We start from the raw sequence: 18,696 nt of genomic DNA, 5'->3' as shown, positions 1-18,696 counted from the left end.
ATGTGGCCATTGATGATATCTGCGTTTTCTGTGAAAAATGTGAAAATCTGACACACTTGTTCTATGAAAGTAAATCTGTGATAGATTTTTGGGAAAGCATTGCAGAATAGTTATTTACCATTTTGAACACCACCCATGTTTTTGACATGAAGGATATAATATGTTACTATTGCAATAATAACAAGACCATTGAAATGATTGTGATTTTTTTTATTCTTGTTGCCAAATACTTTATACAGAAACAAAAATTCCAGAATTCTATACCAAAATTACTAATATTTTTGATTGAATTGAGACATTATCCCTAGTGAATAACAAATATAATATAATCTTCCTGAATCATTATAATGCATTTTTTTTCCCGAGTGAATACAATTGCACTATAATTGTTTTTTATTTATTTATTTATTTATTATTATTATTTTATTTAATATTTTCTTGTTTATACCTGTGTTGTGTTTTGTTAGACATGTTTGATGTAGCGATGTAAATTGTTTATTTTGTATTGTAAATAAAAAAAATATTTAAAAAAATGGTGATGAACAAAAAATAACACACGTCTTGGAAACTCACGTGACTGATCACAACCAGCAACATTGTAGCTAACGTTAGCGTCAGAGATAGGGGTTGACAATGCAATAATTCTACAATAATAATTTCGTCGGTGCTTATATTTGTCTTATTACACACAAATATACAAGTGTGAATTGGGAATGTGTTTTTTTGCAAATCCAAACTTCCCTTGAGTGGGGCCAGGGTGGGTTTAGTAGTTGGACCTTTGACAATCTTTGGTTCGCTCTCAAGTGAGATGAAAGCATCCAAATACATAGGTGACGGTGGATGTATTACTCAATATATAATTTGTTTTCTTCACAATTTTTTTGGAATTGGAATTTGGCGAGAACAAATAAATAAAATGTGTGCGCCGCCCGGGAATCGAACCCGGGTCGAAAGAATGGGAATCTTCCATGATACCATTACACCAGCGGCGCTGATGACATAAGTTATAAATACAGTGATAATACTAATAAGAGACAGGCAATGCTTTAAGTATTTTCATTATTTGTATTATACATGTATTCGTTTTTTATTCATTATAACAACTTAGTAGAAAAAAACTAATAGGAACGAATAAACCAATTTATCAGATTATATAGGCCTTCGCTTTTGATTAAATAGGCATGTGCTTCAGATGAATTATAGAGGCTGGCTTGCCCAGTTGAAATAAGAATAGATACCCGAGACCACATAGCGATATATACCACAACTAACGTTGTCAGGATGTCAGGAGTTGTTACACAAATTATTTCTATAATCGACAAGATTAGATTCCATATGGGGTAACCCCACCATTTTGCTTTCAACATAGTATCATCTTTTTTTGCATTTAAATTCAAGTGTCTTAGTCTTCACATGTTTTGCTTTTGATGTATTCAGAAACCATGCTCATCTCATGGACTTCTTCTAAGCTCATGTAGTTGTTGGATGCAGCTTTCTCTGTATGGCATTTCATATTCTCTGTCTTCTTCTCAGGCAAGATGAATGTATCCTTACTGCAGATAGAAACAGCAATATATGATTAAAACGACAGTGCTATGTTGAACTACATTTATAGAGCAAGGGCGTATGATATTTTAGTAGCAGGGCTGACGAGTGACCCAACTGACTACACCGCGCGGTAAAGCTGGCGTCAACCATACTAGTATTATAGCACAACGTATGAGCAAACATGGTTAGAGATTTGTCTCATGACGCAATTCAGTGGGAGCCAATAAAGACAGTAGATAATTGCTAGGCGCACATGCCATGCAGTCAGGTTAACATGGACACTACTCATACATTGAGCTGAAAGGAGTACCACAAAACTAGAATAAGTTATATTCTAGTTCTATTCATTTTAGTTATATGAGGAGAACGTTGTATCAGTGTTCTGAGCAAGGTTCTCTCACCTAATGAAGGTGGGCTCTGGCTTCAATCGCCTGGCTGTATAGATGCTGAAGATCACTCCAGGGACCAGGAATGCACAACACCATCCCAGACACAGCCAGAATGCATTCTTCATGCAGAGAGAAACAAAAACATAGAGATGAAGAGAGAGACAGACAGAGATGAGTAACATGCTCAGATTGATTGGAAGAGAAAGACAGAAAAAGAAAGGAAGAGAGGCAGCAGGAGAGAGAGAGTGAGATCAGATGGCATGGTATGTTTGGGATATAGTAATAGAGAAAACGCTCACCAATGGATCAACCACATTGAGACAGACTGCTGTATACACATTGTCCAGTGACACAGCAAGCCAATGGCAATCCAGGACCTTATATAAGATCTGTACATGGGAAAATACAGTATCAATTATCGAGTAGGTCTAGTCTATGTTCTCCATGGAGACTAATGTGCATAGAAAAAGGATGTAATATATGCTGATGTTTTGTGTCCTGTATGTAGGCTACTGTACATATGTACATTGACAGTTATTGTATGGTTATGAAAGGAGCTATGATAACCAATCCATCAAAGCAATATGTTTCTTGTCATGTCACTTACTCAATGCACCCTCTTTAAAACCAAACACATGGGATGTCCTCACGTCTATTGACACCCTACCAGCATGACATTATGAAACAATATTCCACTGTTTCAAGAATCATGGTATAGAAACAATTGTCCTTTTGACCTTACTATTGCAAACACTTTGGGGAGAGATTATTCTGTAGTGGTATCCAAATGTAATGCTCAGAGGCAGCAACATGGTGCCTGCCAGTGAAATGATTTCTGTATGACATTTGTTGTGCTAGTAATAATTGCACAGTCCTGTACATCAACACCATAACAATGATGTACATTTTGAAAACATGGCCATAGTAAAACAGTGACATGAGCAATTACCTACCCAAAGTAGCCATTCTGATTTACACATTGTTGCTAAGTGCTATTATTATCTCTGTGTAATTCTATGGCATACTAGTACAGTACTTGCCGCATGACGGACCCAATCTAGGTACCGAAGCAGGGATTGTTCTCCTTTCTCCATGATACACTGAGACACCTGCAGAGAAAAACCTCACCTCAGTCTAGAACCATTATAACTATGACCCCTGAAAAGTTTTGGCAGGGTCATTCATCATAACTTCTAACAGCAGCTCTACATTTAGCTCTGGTCCAGGGCGTTACATGTGGTAACGTGCCACACAAAACGTTCTGGACCAGAGCTATTCTATGTTCAACTTTCCTGTATACAATTAATTGTAATGTAGTCCTTGACCAAGTGCATAGAGAATAATGGAAAACAATTTCATTTTGGTCTTACATTTCCCACAATGTAAGGAAGCTGGTTGTGGAGTGCCAGTTCTGTCTGTGTCAAACTTTCCAGAGTTTTGTCTACATTAGCCTAGAGTGAGATGAATTCGTTTTTAAGGGATTGATCACCACACTCAAATAATCACATTAAAACACACACAGACACAACTCAGTGGTTATTTTATCTCAAAGGGATCATCATCAGATAGTGACAGTACTCTACCTTGTAGACTGTGCTGATAGTCTTCAAGGCACTCACAATTTGGCTCATCTTTGCCTGAGTAGTGAAAACATTCCAATTTGAGGCAATAAAATACTTTGCAATGTTAGGACTGAGCGAGTCTAAATAGTTCTGGGAAAAAAATCTACTTAGAGCTACAATTTCTATGTGCTTATTTTGGGGTGGAACATTATCACTTATAAATGCTTGTGGTTGGGATGACAATAAATGTCAAAATAAAACTCACTGCATTTGTCTGCTGTAGCTTAACGATGGTGTTCAGATATCTGGTTGTTTCTGCCTCTTTTTTCAATTCTTCCTTAATTTCACCATTTGCCTGATGTGAAGAAAATAATCATGCATTGCAATTTACATGGTCCATTGTGTTCTGAGGTTTGTTACCTAAACCAAGACAGACTTACAGGAACTTCTGCCTTCTTATCCAGTTCATTGGCAAATACTCCAAGGTCTGTCTTCACAACTGGTGTGCTTAGCTACAGAGACAATAAATTGATAAATGACCAACATAAATATGGAGCTTTCTGACACACACATGCACGCGCGCGCGCACACGCACACACATACACACACACACACACACACACACACACACACACACACACACACACACACACACACACACACACACACACACACACACACACACACACACACACACACACACACACACACACACACACACACACACACACACACAATTTGCTGCTCCTGTGTATACCAGTAGTAATTGCTCATGGTAGTTGATGCTGTCTATCCCACACTGTTTAAAGCTCAGTAGGCCCTGTCTGCCATTGTCAGGTAGCAGTTTCAAGCCATCCAGGTTGACTGACATATTCTGAGCAGTCTCATTGAATCCATCCAAGTACTACAACAAATGAGAGGAGAAACATCCAGGCACATATTAAATACCTGGCACAGACAGTATCATTATTATATGCCATTTGAAAATGTAAATATACTGTCATCAAAGGTTCAGTAGTAACAGTACCTTAGACACACAGGGTGATATTTGAAAGAACAGAAAACAAATTAAATATGAAGATGACAAATTGAGCAACACCTTGCTGGCATTGAGGAAGTCCTCCAGATCAAAGTGCTGCTCCATGTGCATGCTGTGGAACAATGACTGTCCACTCTTACAGCCACTGAAACAAAGAGCACAGACAGAGAAAAGTATGACCAAACCCAGAAACAGAGGGTACAAAAGCTGTTATCCAGTTTAACGGTCTGAGACAATGTGATAGTGACTGAGCATCATTGTGGAATGCGAGGGGCAGTAGCACATGAAAGGACAGATGCTCATTGAGCAGCAATTGAGAGCTCACTGGTATATTGCTGAGGTGCTGGGCTGAATCTGTTGGGTCTCAGAGTTGGTCTCTTGACTGATATTGGGGCTTTGACTGGTGTTGGGGCTTTGACTGGTGTTGAAGCTTTGACTGATGTTGTTTAGGCTGCTGAAAATATTATTCTGCTGGTCTAAGAACTGTGATAGAAATGACAACGGGGGAGAGAATCATTTTAATGAGTTGTATATGTATTAATTTAAGTTAAATAAGTATAAGGTTTTTAAAATAGCTTTTTACACACAGATTATTCCCTATGCACATATATTTCCCATTTGCTCCATAGGGGCCCTCACTGACCCCAAAGAGCTGTCCATGGGTCCAGCTCCGGCAGCCCAGGGTGTGGGCATTCCCTCCGAAAAACAACACAATAAAGACCAAGAGGATGAAAAGCCAGGAAAACACGAAGCTCGCTACTACAGCTCTGTGGAATGATGACAGAAAACAACATAATTAAAGAAAAACACAGTCAATACCGTCAGGAGAAAACAGGTCCATGTCAGAAGAGGACAGGACTGGATCTGTAACCTGTGAGAAGATACAGGTATTCTTAAAACATCTCAGATAAGGACATTTTTATCTAGGATCAGTTCTTGCTTTAACACCACAAAGAATATGATTACATGGACAGGGTGGGCTTCATTTGATCCTAGATCAGCACCCCTGCTCTTTGGCGTTTTATGAATACTGGCCATGATATGCTAAATCGGGTATACTTCACTTACGCTCTATACAGGCCAATTGCTGTGTGTTCCAGTCGAGCATCTTGGTATGTGGAGTAAATCGTAGGGTAGAAGAACACAGGCAGTCCCAGAGAGAGAGCAACCACCATCAGAACCACTATGACCAGCATCACCATGCAGAGTGTCAATGACACTGCCCACCTGGAGAGCGCGCCAGAGAGCATACTGGCGTCAATCCACCTCAATGTCTTTCCGCAAAAAGTATGTCAACATGTCGTTATCTTATAAATGATAGAAAAATATGTGACCCTATAGGGGAAGACAAGGGGGACAGATGCATTCAGAAGTCTGTGGGTAAACGCTATCAAATTTGTTTTTGTATGTCTTGAGATACTGTAAGTGACAGAGATAATCAAAATACTGTATCAGTCACATGGAAAATAGTTTACAATACACTGATATGTGCCTAAGCTACTGACTGCTAAGGGAACCATGCCTGTAATGTGGTAGACAGGTTCATTATGCTTCTGTATGTGTATGGTATGACACCTTAGTATTAAAGGTCCAATGCAGCTGTTTTTTGTTCTCAATATCAAATACTTTCTGGATAACAATTAAGTAAGTTATTGTAATTGTTTTCAATTAAATTGGTCAAAAATAAACAAAAATAGCTCCTTCTTAGCAAAAACCTATATCTCTAGCAATAATTTTGCTAGGACTGTCAGGGAGTGGTCTAAGTGAGGGACCTAATTGGAGGACCTGAATGGGAGGAGCCTAATAGAGATATGTAACCTGAAAACAAGCTGTTATTGGCAGAGAGGTTTGAAACTCTCTTAGTTATTTGTCTATTCACTTCCTACCACCTGGTGATGTCACCAAGCTGTCCAAATACCCACCCATGCAAAATAATCTTACATTTCAGGCGGTCTTTTCAAACAGCTCTTACACTAAAACAACATAACCATAATTTCACAATTTCAAAGTATTATTTCAACCTCATAGTGTGGAAATAAATATAAAACACAGGAAAATTGTATTTGACGGCTCTGGGCCTTTAACAAGTGACTAATCTTGATTAATCCAGAACAAAAATCTTATGTAATTGGTCAGATGCTCAATTAAATTGTGGGCCCATTCGGAGCGATAGTACGAGATTAGGAACCGGAACAAAGAGCTCCACCCTTTCTCTCTGAACATTACAGGCAAGTCTATGGGCCAAATTACCCTTAACTTTCAGATATTCGCAAGATGCTAACATCACATTGTGATTTGTCTGAATAACCAGTGATGAAAAACCCAAGCACTGGAACTAATGCTGCTGATCTCATGCATTCCGTTGTAACAGTACAAATCTATGGCACAATTTATGTTTACGTAGTCTGTCCACAAGAGATTAACAACTGACAGCATTGATATGATTTTATGACTCTGGTGATAAATGTTCCATGATAGTCATAGGCTGTATCACAAATGGCACCTTATCCCCTACATAGTGCACAACTTGTGGGCCCTGGTCAAAAGTAGTTTACTATATAGACAATAGGGTACAATTTGGAACTCAGCTAAATGTTACCTGACAAAGTCGTAGTAATCTACTGGGTCTGCAAAGCGTCTCACAGTGGTTTTACAGTCAGACACAGCCTCAATGAGAGACTCCAGCGAGGGGAACCTATGGCTGGTGTTCAGCAACTCTTCTTGGGATTCATTCAGCACTGACATGAGAGCTACGTTAACCAGACACAGAGGGCAGAAGGTTTCATAAATAGAGTAATGACAAGGAGAGAAGGAAAGCGAGAGAGAGACAGAGAGAGATAGAGAGAAAGAAAGAGAGACAGAGAGAGAGCGAGACAGAGAGAGACACACACACACACAGAGAGATTCTTCACATAGCCCATTCTAATATGCAATACATGACCAAAAGTATGTGGACACCTCCTTGTGAACATCTCATTCCAATATCATGGGCATTAATATGGAGTTGGTCCCCCCCTTTGCTGCTATAACAGCCTCCACTCTTCTGGGAAGGCTTTCCATGAGATGTTGGAACATTGATGCAGGGACTTGCTTCCATTCAGCCAAAAGAGCATTCGTGAGGTTGGGCACTGATGTTGGGCGATTAGGCCCGGCTCACAGTCAGTGTTCCAATTCACCCCAAAGGAGGTCAGGGCTCTGTGCAGGCCAGTCCAGTTCTTTCACACCGATCTCGACAAACCATTTCTGTATGGACCTTGCTTTGTGCACGGGGACATGCTGAAACAGGAAAGGGTCTTCCCCCAAACTGTTGCCAAGTCGGAAGCACAGAATCATCTAGAATGTCATTGTATGTTGTAACGTTCAGATTTCCCTTCACTGGAACTAAGGGGCCTAGGCCGAACCATGAAAAAAAAAAACAGACTATTATTCCTCCTCCACCAAACTTTACTGTCGGTACTATGCATTCAGGCAGGTAGCGTTCTGCTGGCATCTGCCAAACCCCGATTCGTCCATCAGATGGTGAAGCGTGATTCATCACTCCAGAAAACGCGTTTCCACTGCTCCAGAGTCCAATGGCGGCGAGTTTTACACCACTCTAGCCGACACTTGGCATTGCGCATGGTGATCTTAGGCTTGTGTGCGGCTGCTCGGCCATGGAAACTCATTTCATGAAGCTCCTGATAAACAGTTCTTGTGCTGACGTTGCTTCCAGAGGCAGTTTGGAACTCGGTAGTGAGTGTTGCAACCGACGACAGACAATTTTTATGTACTACGCGCTTCAGCACTCGGCGATCCCGTTCTGTGAGCTTGTGTGGCTTACTACTTTGCGGCTGAGCCGTTGTTGCTCCTAGACGTTTTCACTTCACATACTGGGGCAGCTCTAGCAGGGCAGACATTTTACAAACGGACTTCTTGGAAAGGTGGCATCCTGTGCCACGTTGAAAGTCACTGAGCTCTTTAGTAAGGCAATTCTACTGCCAATGTTTGTCTATGGAGATTGCATGGCTGTGTGCTGACAGCCACACCTGTCAGCCACGAGTGTGGCTGAAATAGCCGAATCCACTAATTTGAAGGGATGTCCACATACTTGTGTATATATAGTATATCTACTGCTGTACATTGCATTTTGTTCCACTGTTTATTTATACACCGGATTCTCAACATAGCTCACTGTAATATATCTAATGACGTGCATATCATTCTTAGTATATATTTGTGGCATATATACGCATAGATTGTATCAGATTACTGATACAGTGTTATTTGGGTTGTTACATGGATTCGTACTGACATTCGTGATTTCTTGTTTCTAGTTTTCATTATTATTTGTGTATTTTTCAACATTTTTGCTGCACTGTCAGGAGTTAATAACACTTCGCTGCACCTGCATTTCGCTGCACCTGCTATAACATCTACTAAACTGTGATCGCAACCAATAAACTTTGATTTGAGAGAGAGAGAGGTTTTGATCAATTGCACATTTATGCCTTGCAGCCATTTACTTGGTCATTAGACATAATTAAGTATCGCAAATAATGATGAAGAACAAGAAGGCCGTCTTCAAATTCACCTGCTATTGTGGGAGCCACTTGCTCTGAGCACTTTTGTGGAATGGCATGGAAGGTTAGGTTCCCCTAGAAGACAGCCGATAAAAACATTATTTCAGTTTGATTTTCTCCAGTTCAAGAATAGTTTTGCAATGTGATGTGATTAAATGAATCCTGTTTGTATGCCCACCTGTTCAATGAGGCCTGCGAGGCTGGATGCAGGAGGCATATCATTCAACTTGTCATCCACACTGGGGATCTACAATGACAAACACAGAAGAGACACTGCAACATTATTCAGCACCAGACATATTATACAACATACACTGGGAAAATGTTATTTAAAAAAAAATCGATCTCCATCATATCCATCATATCCTTGGTTTTGACAGACAAGAAAACAACATTGGAGAAAGACACATTGGATGCCCTGTTCAAATTTTTCATTCATTTTTCATACCAGGTAGTAATTAGCAACAGTAGTCAGGTTGCTAGGGTTGGGGACGTCACAGGTGGGGCATTTCCCCAGACTCTCCACTCGGCTCTGTAGTCCCTGGATGCCGTTCTGCAGGGTTGTGTGATTGGCCTGCAGGTTTGTCCTGGTCATCTGATACAGCTGCAGGTTCTCAAAGGTTCCAATAGCATCTGTGTCCATACAGACAAACACACAGGCCCATTGCGAAGGAAATTAAAGTCACTGAGACTCAGTGAGATCCGGTACTTGAATAAAACATTAGAAACCATGTCTGATTAAGTACTGGGTGGCAGATACTGATTTTGACTGGTGGCCATGGCCTGTTTTTCATAAAGTGTCTCAGAGCAGATCTAGGATCAGGTTCCCCCTCTTATTCATTATGATCTAAAAAAACAACAACATGATCCTAGATCAGCACTCCTACTCTAAGGTGCTTTATGAATACAGACCCTGGTTTTTGTGTCTGTTGAGAAGACATGACTCAGGACTTTGTTTTGTGTATGTAATCACATATCTTCTCTGGATGAGAGACAATGAATACCTTTGTCTAACTGTGATGGTAGCTAAAGTATGCCAGAGTGCAAGCCAATGGCACTCCCTGGATTGTACTAACTCATCACAACAAAACATCTTTTTACATATGAACTGAATTTACCAATCATATCTGTCACAATAGTTGACAAGGTGTATTGCCTTGTCTTAAGTCAGGCGTAAGACAATACATTTCAGCAAAATATTTAGCATTTGAATAGGATATGAATGGGTGTGTGTATGTCCATGTGCGTGTGTGTGTGTGTGTGTGTGTGTATGTCTGTATGTCCATGGGCATGTGTGTATACTTTCTTACAGGAATAAATGGTGACAAGAACAAGACAAGCTGCCACACTGATGTCCTGATGGTAGAGTTATGATGATAATGATGACTGAGTGTTGTTCACCTCTACCTTCCTGCTATGGAAAGACCTCCAAGCAAGAACTCCTCCAGCAACTACCATCAGGAGCAGGAAAAGGACAGTTTACCTGCTCCCCGAGGCAGAATTTTGTCACGCTCTAGGTATATTGTCACGCTCTAGGCCCATCCAACTACGTCATCCCCATACTGTTATTTATTTTATTTATTTTGCTCCTTTGCCCCCCAGTATCTCTACTTGCACACTCATCTTCTGCACATCTATCACTCCAGTGTTTAATTGCTATATTGTAATTATTTCGCCATGGCCTATTTATTGCCTTACATCCCTTATCCTACCTCATGCACACACTATATATAGACTTTTTCTATTGTATTATTGACTGTACAGTATGTTTGTTTATTCCATGTGTAACTCTGTGTTGTTTGTGTCTCACTGCTTTGCTTTATCTTGGCCAGGTCGCGCAGTGGGAAATGAGAACTTGTTCTCAACTGGCCTACCTGGTTAAATAAAGGTGAAATAATATATATTTTTAAATATTGGAGCGAAACACACCTTCGATGGAGACAGATAAGTCTATGAGATATTCGTCGACATCAGTGTTGAAAGAGGAGATGATTGTTGCACCAATGATGTCGTCAGCATCTGTAAAGTACAGATTGTACACATACTTACATTATTTTTTTTAAATAGGCAACATTTTATTACCAACTTTATTTACCATTCATTTCCTTTGAGATTTCTGCTTTGGGAATGGAGTACTGTTCCATAATGACCTTAATTTTCTGTACAGAAAAAAGTAAGCAAAGAGAGTGCATTAGGGCTACAACTGTATATTTCCAAAATGCTAATTCCCAGAACAAACCAACAATCAAAAACGAATTCCAGGAAGACAGAGTGTTATGAAGTGTTATGGTGGCCAGCCAGACCTGTGTAATTGAAGTTAGAGAGTCTTCAATGATCCTGGCGCTGGTCTCTACATGATACAGGCCTGGGTGCATGTTCTCACTGACTCGACTGTTCACGGTGAAAGCCAAGATCACCCCTGTCCTAAACACACATACCAAGGAAGAAATCACACGTCACACAATATCCACCTATACACTATCATACACAGTAATTATACAACTTCATACATGTGCATGTGTGTGTGCATACTTTCTTACAGGAGTAAAATGGTGACAAGAACTAAACAAGCTGCCACACCGATGTCCTGATGGTAGAGGGATGCTAATGATGATGACTGAGTGTTGTTCACCTCTACCTTCCTGCTATGGAAAGACCTCCAAGCAAGAACTCCACCGGCAACTGGCATCACAAGCAGGTAAAGTACAGCCAAGAGCAAACACACTATGTATCCAGCCTCATACCGAACCAGCTGTTGAGAGTTGCGGAAACAAAACCGCCAAGATTACATCATAAGCAACAACCATTTCAAATAGCAAATACTTCATAAAGTTCAGAATGGTGTTATCCATTGACGAACATCTGATTGAGATAATAATCCCTTAGAGTAAGAGGCAGTAGGTAGCCTAGCGGTTAAGCAGTTGGGCCAGCAACCAAAAGGTTCCTGGTTCAAATCCCTGAGCTCTGTAGCTGAAACATCTGTCGATGTGCTCTTGAACAAGGCACCTAACCGTAAGTCTCTCTGGATAAGAGTGTCTGCTAAAAAAACATGCATTACATAATGTTACCCCCACTGTAGGAGGAGGAAATCAGCTGCACAACCCAGTAATGTTACCAGTGTGGGACAGAGGATCTGAAATGATCTGTTGAGCTGATATGATTGTAAAGGCATAGCAGACCATCTTGTCCATGAATGTATAATATGCAACATATAAATCAGGAATATGTCTGAAAGACATAAGGCCAGGGAACACCATAGAGATAGAACATAGGAAGCACATACCTGTGGAATATCTAGTTGTTCAGTCTTTAAAGCTGTAGAGATGATATCTGAAAATAGAAATCATACAGGTTTTGTTTTTGCACTAAGCCAAGGGAAACTGGTAGTTTTTAAGACATCTAACCATTGTTATATTGATTCTGTGTCACAATACTTATTCTAAGTAGTATCATTTCAGGGTCAATAAAGGGAAGTAGCAGATGTTAACATCATATGGCTCTTCAGTATGTAGGACAGCTATTAGAATGCTTACAATAAGTCACTCACAGTGCAACGAACTCACAGTGTGTTCTAAGAATGTGGGCTTTCAAAATGTTGCTCCAATTCCCTGTGCAACAGACAGTGTAAGGTTAAGCCTCATCAATGTTGCTTGCTTACCTTCCGGGAAAGGATTTGGCTGTACTGAGTCAAGGAAAAGCTTGGCAAAGTTATACAAGGGCTTCAGGCGACCACCATCGCTTTCCACCCGCCAAGTCTGAGTTTGGGTCAAGGAGAGGAAAGGTTGTGTGTCACTGCTGCTGCTGAGGCAGTGGTAAGTGCAGTCTGCAGCACCCAGTAGGGACATGAACACCCACAGCCAACTGCCATGAGAGAGCCTCGGCCCCATGGTTCATCAGGCACTTGATGTCCTGCTGAGAGTCACAGATTCACAAACATATGATGATCATAATAATGAGGATGACAGTGACAATGTGTTGAATGATTATGATGATAATATTAGCAGCAGTAGTAGTAGAAGTAGTAGTAGTAGTAGTAGTAGAAGTAGTTTTTGTTTAAATCAGGATTATGTTTTTAATCAGTTAATGTAATTATTCTAAGCTTTAGTGTTTGTATAGTGGTGCAGCAGTTCACAAATCCGATGATATACCAAGACCAAAAAATTCCAATCTTAATTTAGCCTAATAGAATTACCTAACGAAAAGTCCCTTATTATCAGTCAATTGGCATAACCGAAATCTAGTATTACCTTCAATTGAATGAAGAGCGAGGTTCCTCCATAAACATGGAAACAGTGCGTCCTCTAAGTTTCTCTGATTGTGTTGTGGTTGTAATTGTGTTCGATGAGCTTGACATTAAAACAGCATACCTTCAGTAGGAAGGGTTTGAGAACCAGTTATACAGGGTGTTCTTTGTTTATTACATGACCAGGCCATATCTGAGTTCATTCATTGGGCCAATAAATCCATAGACATTATAATGCAGTATATACAGTACACCCATAGCATGGAATACTACGTGGATTCGGAGGTGGGGAGCCCTATTTGATTGATTGAATTTATTATACTTTTCTTTATTAAATACATACATGTACATAAGGGGCGCTCCACATACAATTTAAGAGAATCATCAAGGATAACACGATAAAGCTTGAAAGCTTACTCTTCCTGGGGTCCAGCAAAATTAAGGCAGTTTATACAGTTTTACAAACATTACAATACATTCACAGATTTCACATCACACTGTGTGCCCTCAGGCCCCTACTCCACCACTACCACATATCTACAATACAAAATCCATGTGTATGTGTGTGTATTGTGCGTATGTTATTGTGTGTGTATGCATGTGTCTGTGCCCATGTTTGTGTTGCTTCACAGTCCCCACTGTTCCATAAGGTGTATTTTTATCCGTTTTTTCAATCTAATTTTACTGCATGCATCAGTTACTTGATGTGGAATAGAGTTCCATGTAGTCATGTCTCTATGTAGTACTGTGCGGCTCACATAGTCTGTTCTGGACTTGGGTACTGTGAAGAGACCTCTTGTGGCAGTGTCTCCTGACCCCTCCTGTCTCAGCCTCCAGTATTTATGCTGCAGTAGTTTATGTGTCGGGGGGCTAGGATCAGTCTGTTATATCTGGAGTATTTCTCCTGTCTTATCCGGTGTCCTGTGTGAACTTAAGTATGCTCTCTCTAATTCTTTCTTTCTTTCTCTCTCTCAGAGGACCTGAGCCCTAGGACCATGCCTCAGGACTACCTGGCTACCTGACTCCTTGCTGCCCCCAGTCCAACTGCTCCATTTTCAACTGTTCTGCCTGCGGCTATGGAACCCTGACCTGTTCACCGGACGTGCTACCTGTCCCAGACCTGCTGTTTTCAACTCTCTAGAGACAGCAGGAGCGGTAGAGATACTCTCAATGATCGACTATGAAAAGCCAACTGACATTTACTCCTGAGGTGCTGACTTGTTGCACCCTCGACAACTACTGTGATTATTATTATTTGACCATGCTGGTAATGTATGAACATTTGAACATCTTGGCCATGTTCTGTTATAATCTCCACCCGGCACAGCCAGAAGAGGACTGGCCACCCCTCATAGCCTGGTTCCTCTCTAGGTTTCTTCCTAGGTTTTGGCCTTTCTAGGGAGTTTTCCCTAGCCACTGTGCTTCTACACCTGCATTGCTTGCTGTTTGGGGTTTTAGGCTGGGTTTCTGTACAGCACTTTGATATATCAGATGATGTAAGAAGGGCTATATAAATACATTTGATTTGATTTTGTGGGGTATGCATCGGTGTCTAAGCTCTGCGCCAGTAGTTCAAACAGACAGCTCAACACACTCAACATGTCAATACTTCTCATAAATACAAGTAGTGATGAAGTCAATCTCTCCTCCACTTTGAGTCAGGAGAGATTGACATGCATATTATTAATATTAGCTCTCTGTGTCCATCCAAGGGCCAGCCGTGCTGCCCTGTTCTGAGCCAATTGCAATTTTCAAAGTCCCCTTTTGTGGCATCTGACCACATGACTGAACAGTAGCCTAGATGCGACAAAACAAGGGCCTGTGGGGCCTTCCTTGTTGATAGTGCTGTCAAGAAGGCAGAGCAGTGCTTTATTAGGTACAGCATTCGAATACAACAGGTGTACAGTCGTGGCCAAAAGTTTTGAGAATGACACAAATATTCATTTTCACAAAGTTTGCTGCTTCAGTGTCTTTAGATATTTTTGGCAGATGTTACTATGCAATACTGAAGTATAATTACAAGCATTTCATAAGTGTCAAAGGCTATTATAGACAATTACATGAAGTTGATGCAAAGAGTCAATATTTGCAGTGTTGACCCTTCTTTTTCAAGACCTCTATAATCCGCCCTGGCATGCTGTCAATTAACTTCTGGGCCACATCCTGACTGATGGCAGCCCATTCTTGCATAATCAATGCTTGGAGTTTGTCAGAATTTGTGGGCTTTTGTTTGACCACCCGCCTCTTGAGGATGTACAACAAGTTCTCAATGGGATTAAGGTCTGGGGAGTTTCCTGGCCGTGGACCCAAAATATTGATGCTTTGTTCCCCGAGCCACTTAGTTATCACTTTTGCCTTATGACAAGGCGCTCCATCATGCTGGAAAAGGCATTGTTTGTCACCAAACTGTTCCTGGATGGTTGGGAGAAGTTGCTCTTGGAGGATGTGCTGGTACCATTATTTATTCATGGCTGTGTTCTTAGGCAAAATTGTGAGTGAGCCCACTCCCTTGGCTAAGAAGCAACCCCACACATGAATGGTCTCAGGATGCTTTACTGTTGGCATGACACAGGACTGATGGTAGTGCTCACCTTGTCTTCTCCAGACAAGCTTTTTCCGGATGCCCCAAACAATCGGAAAGGGGATTCATCAGAGAAAATGACTTTACCCCAGTCCTCAGCAGTCCAATCCCTGTACCTTTTGCAGAATATCAGTCTGTCCCTGATATTTTTCCTGGAGAGAAGTGGCTTCTTTGCTGCCCTTCTTGACACCAGGCCATCCTCCAAAAGTTTTTGCCTCACTGTACATGCAGATGCACTCACACCTGCCTGCTGCCATTCCTGAGCAAGCTCTGTACTGGTGGTGCCCCGATCCCGGAGCTGAATCAACTTTGGGAGACGGTCCTGGCGCTTGCTGGACTTTCTTGGGTGCCCTGAAGCCTTCTTCAGAACAATTGAACCGCTCTCCTTAAAGTTCTTGATGATCTGATAAATGGTTGATTTAGGTGCAATCTTACTGGCAGCAATATCCTTGCCTGTGAAGCCCTTTTTGTGCAAAGCAATGATGACGGCACATGTTTCCATGCAGGTAACCATGACTGACAGAGGAAGAACAATGATTCCAAGCACCCCCCTCCTTTTGAAGCTTCCAGTCTGTTATTCAAACTTAATCAGCATGACAGAGTGATCTCCAGCCTTGTCCTCGTCAACACTCACACCTGTGTTAACGAGAGAATCACTGACATGATGTCAGCTGATCCTTTTCTGGCAGGGCTGAAATGCAGTAGAAATGTTTTGGGGGGATTCAGGTCATTTGCATGGCAAAGAGGGAATTTGCAATTAATTGCAATTCATCTGATCACTCTTCATAACATTCTGGAGTATATGCAAATTGAACAATAGGTAAGTAAAGAAATAAAAACAACAGTAAAAAGACAGTGAAAAATAACAGTAGCAAGGTTATATACAGTAGCGAGGCTATAACAGTAGCGAGGCCACATACAGGCACCAGTTAGTCGGACTGATTGTCCGTGGGCACTGGTTGGTCGGTTAAATTGAGGTAGTATGTACATGAATGTATAGTTAAAGTGACTATGCATATATGATAAACAGAGAGTATCAGCAGTGTAAAAGAGGGGTTGGGGGGAGCACACAATGCAAATAGTCCGGGTAACCATTTGATTACCTGTTCAGGAGTCTTATGGCTTGGGGGTAAAAACGGTTGAGAAGCCTTTTTGTCCTAGACTTGGCACTCCGGTACCGCTTGCCATGCGGTAGTAGAGATAACATTCTATGACTGGGTTGGCTGGGGTCTTTGACAATTCTTCCCATCTTAGCTACTATTGTATCAATATGTTTTCACCATGACAGTTTACAATCCGGGGTGAATCCGGGGGAATCCGGGGTTACTCCAAGCAGTTTAGTCACCTCAACTTGTTCAAATTCCACATTATTTAGTACAAGATTTAGTTGAGGTTTAGGGTTTAGTGAATAATTTTTCCTAAATACAATGCTTTTAGTTTTAGAAATATTTAGACTCATCCGTATACATAGACACACTGGCTTACTTCCTGAAGTGATTGATCCACGTCGGATGAATCATGTGGTGAATGAAGACAAAGTGAAGTCTACCTGTTCTTTTGTTTTTTGATATGAAGTCTCTCCCTACTCAAGCGCAGTTTGGTTATATTAACTACAGAGTAAGAGCATCTATCCCAAGATAAATGTTTCAAGTGTTTTCAGAAGGGAGAAGCCGAGATGTCCAAGTTGTGGAAAAGATCATATGTGCTATAAAAGTGATGAAAATGGGACATGTTGTAATTGTGGTGAGAACCATGAAGCCACTTCTTTCGAATGTTCCACAAGGGTGAAAGAGAATGAGGTGGCCAAAGTCAGGGCTATCCAGAGCAGCTGTTAAACGGGTTGAGGGTTTGAATGGTGCACTTGAAAAGTCCATGATGTTGGATTTTAAGTTCGTCTGTGTTTATATCACAGACAAACTGAAATGGTCCACGCACACAGACAGTGTGGTGAAGAAGGCGCAACAGCGCCTCTTCAACCTCAGGAGGCTGAAAAAATGTGGCTTGTCACCGAAAACCTTCACTAACTTTTACAGGTTCACAATTGAGCACATCCTGTTGGGCTGTATCACCGCCTGGTACAGCAATTGCACCACCCACAACCGCAAGGCTCTCTAGAGGATGGTGCAATCTGCACAACGCATCACCGGGGGCAAACTACCGGCCCTCCAGGACACCTACAACACCCGATGTCACAGGAAGGCCAAAAAGATCATCAAGGACATTAACCACCCGAGCCACTGCCTGTTCACCCCGCTTCCATCCAGAAGGTGAGGTCAGTACAGGTGCATCAAAGCTGGGACAGAGAGATTGAAAAACAGATTCTATCTCAAGGTCATCAGATTGTTAAACAGCCATAAATGGTACACTAGTCACTTTAATAATGCCACTTTAAGAATGTTTACATATCTTGCATTACTCATCTCACATGTATTTAATGTATACTGCATCCTTCACTATCTATTATTTACTATCTATTGCATCTTAGCCGCTCTGTCACTGCTCATCCATATATTTTATACTTATATATTCTTATCCCATTCCTTTACTAGACTGTGTGTATTAGGTTTTGTTGAGGAATTTGTTAGATATTATGTTTGTTGTGGAATTGTTAGATTTGACCTGTTCGATACTGCTACACTGTCGGATCTAGAAGCATAAGCATTTCGCTACACTCGCAATAACATCTGCTAACCATGTGTATGTGAACAATAAAAATGGGTTTGATTTGATTTGATAGGCCTTCACTGCAGGCTGCAGGATCCTGACATTTTAATG

General features: G+C 41.1%; 1 protein-coding gene and 1 non-coding gene across 2 annotated transcripts; both read right to left on the bottom strand.

Annotated features, from left to right (window-relative positions):
- Positions 1-921: 921 nt before the first annotated feature.
- Positions 922-992, bottom strand: trnag-ccc (transfer RNA glycine (anticodon CCC)). Its single transcript has one exon. It is a non-coding gene; the product is annotated as a tRNA-Gly (tRNA).
- A 49-nt stretch (positions 993-1,041) lies between these two features.
- On the bottom strand, positions 1,042-13,466 carry LOC109894930 (prominin-2). Its single transcript, XM_031829772.1, has 24 exons — positions 13,345-13,466; positions 12,756-13,009; positions 12,381-12,427; positions 11,638-11,849; positions 11,401-11,521; positions 11,193-11,256; positions 11,027-11,116; positions 9,546-9,730; positions 9,276-9,344; positions 9,109-9,172; positions 7,138-7,288; positions 5,607-5,765; positions 5,182-5,305; positions 4,864-5,021; positions 4,599-4,683; positions 4,257-4,403; positions 3,940-4,011; positions 3,765-3,854; positions 3,521-3,574; positions 3,308-3,388; positions 2,978-3,046; positions 2,237-2,326; positions 1,950-2,056; positions 1,042-1,553 (listed from the first exon to the last, which is right to left on the bottom strand). Exons 2-24 carry the CDS (start codon positions 12,982-12,984, stop codon positions 1,403-1,405), a joined length of 2,619 nt encoding a protein of 872 aa, XP_031685632.1. The 5' UTR covers positions 12,985-13,009; positions 13,345-13,466; the 3' UTR covers positions 1,042-1,402.
- Positions 13,467-18,696: the final 5,230 nt, after the last annotated feature.

The sequence above is a fragment of the Oncorhynchus kisutch genome, linkage group LG8 (assembly GCF_002021735.2).
Source record: "Oncorhynchus kisutch isolate 150728-3 linkage group LG8, Okis_V2, whole genome shotgun sequence".
NCBI classification, from domain to species: domain Eukaryota; kingdom Metazoa; phylum Chordata; class Actinopteri; order Salmoniformes; family Salmonidae; genus Oncorhynchus; species Oncorhynchus kisutch.
The sequence above is the reverse complement of the archived record's forward strand: the minus strand, read 5'-3'. Positions and strand labels throughout refer to the sequence as shown.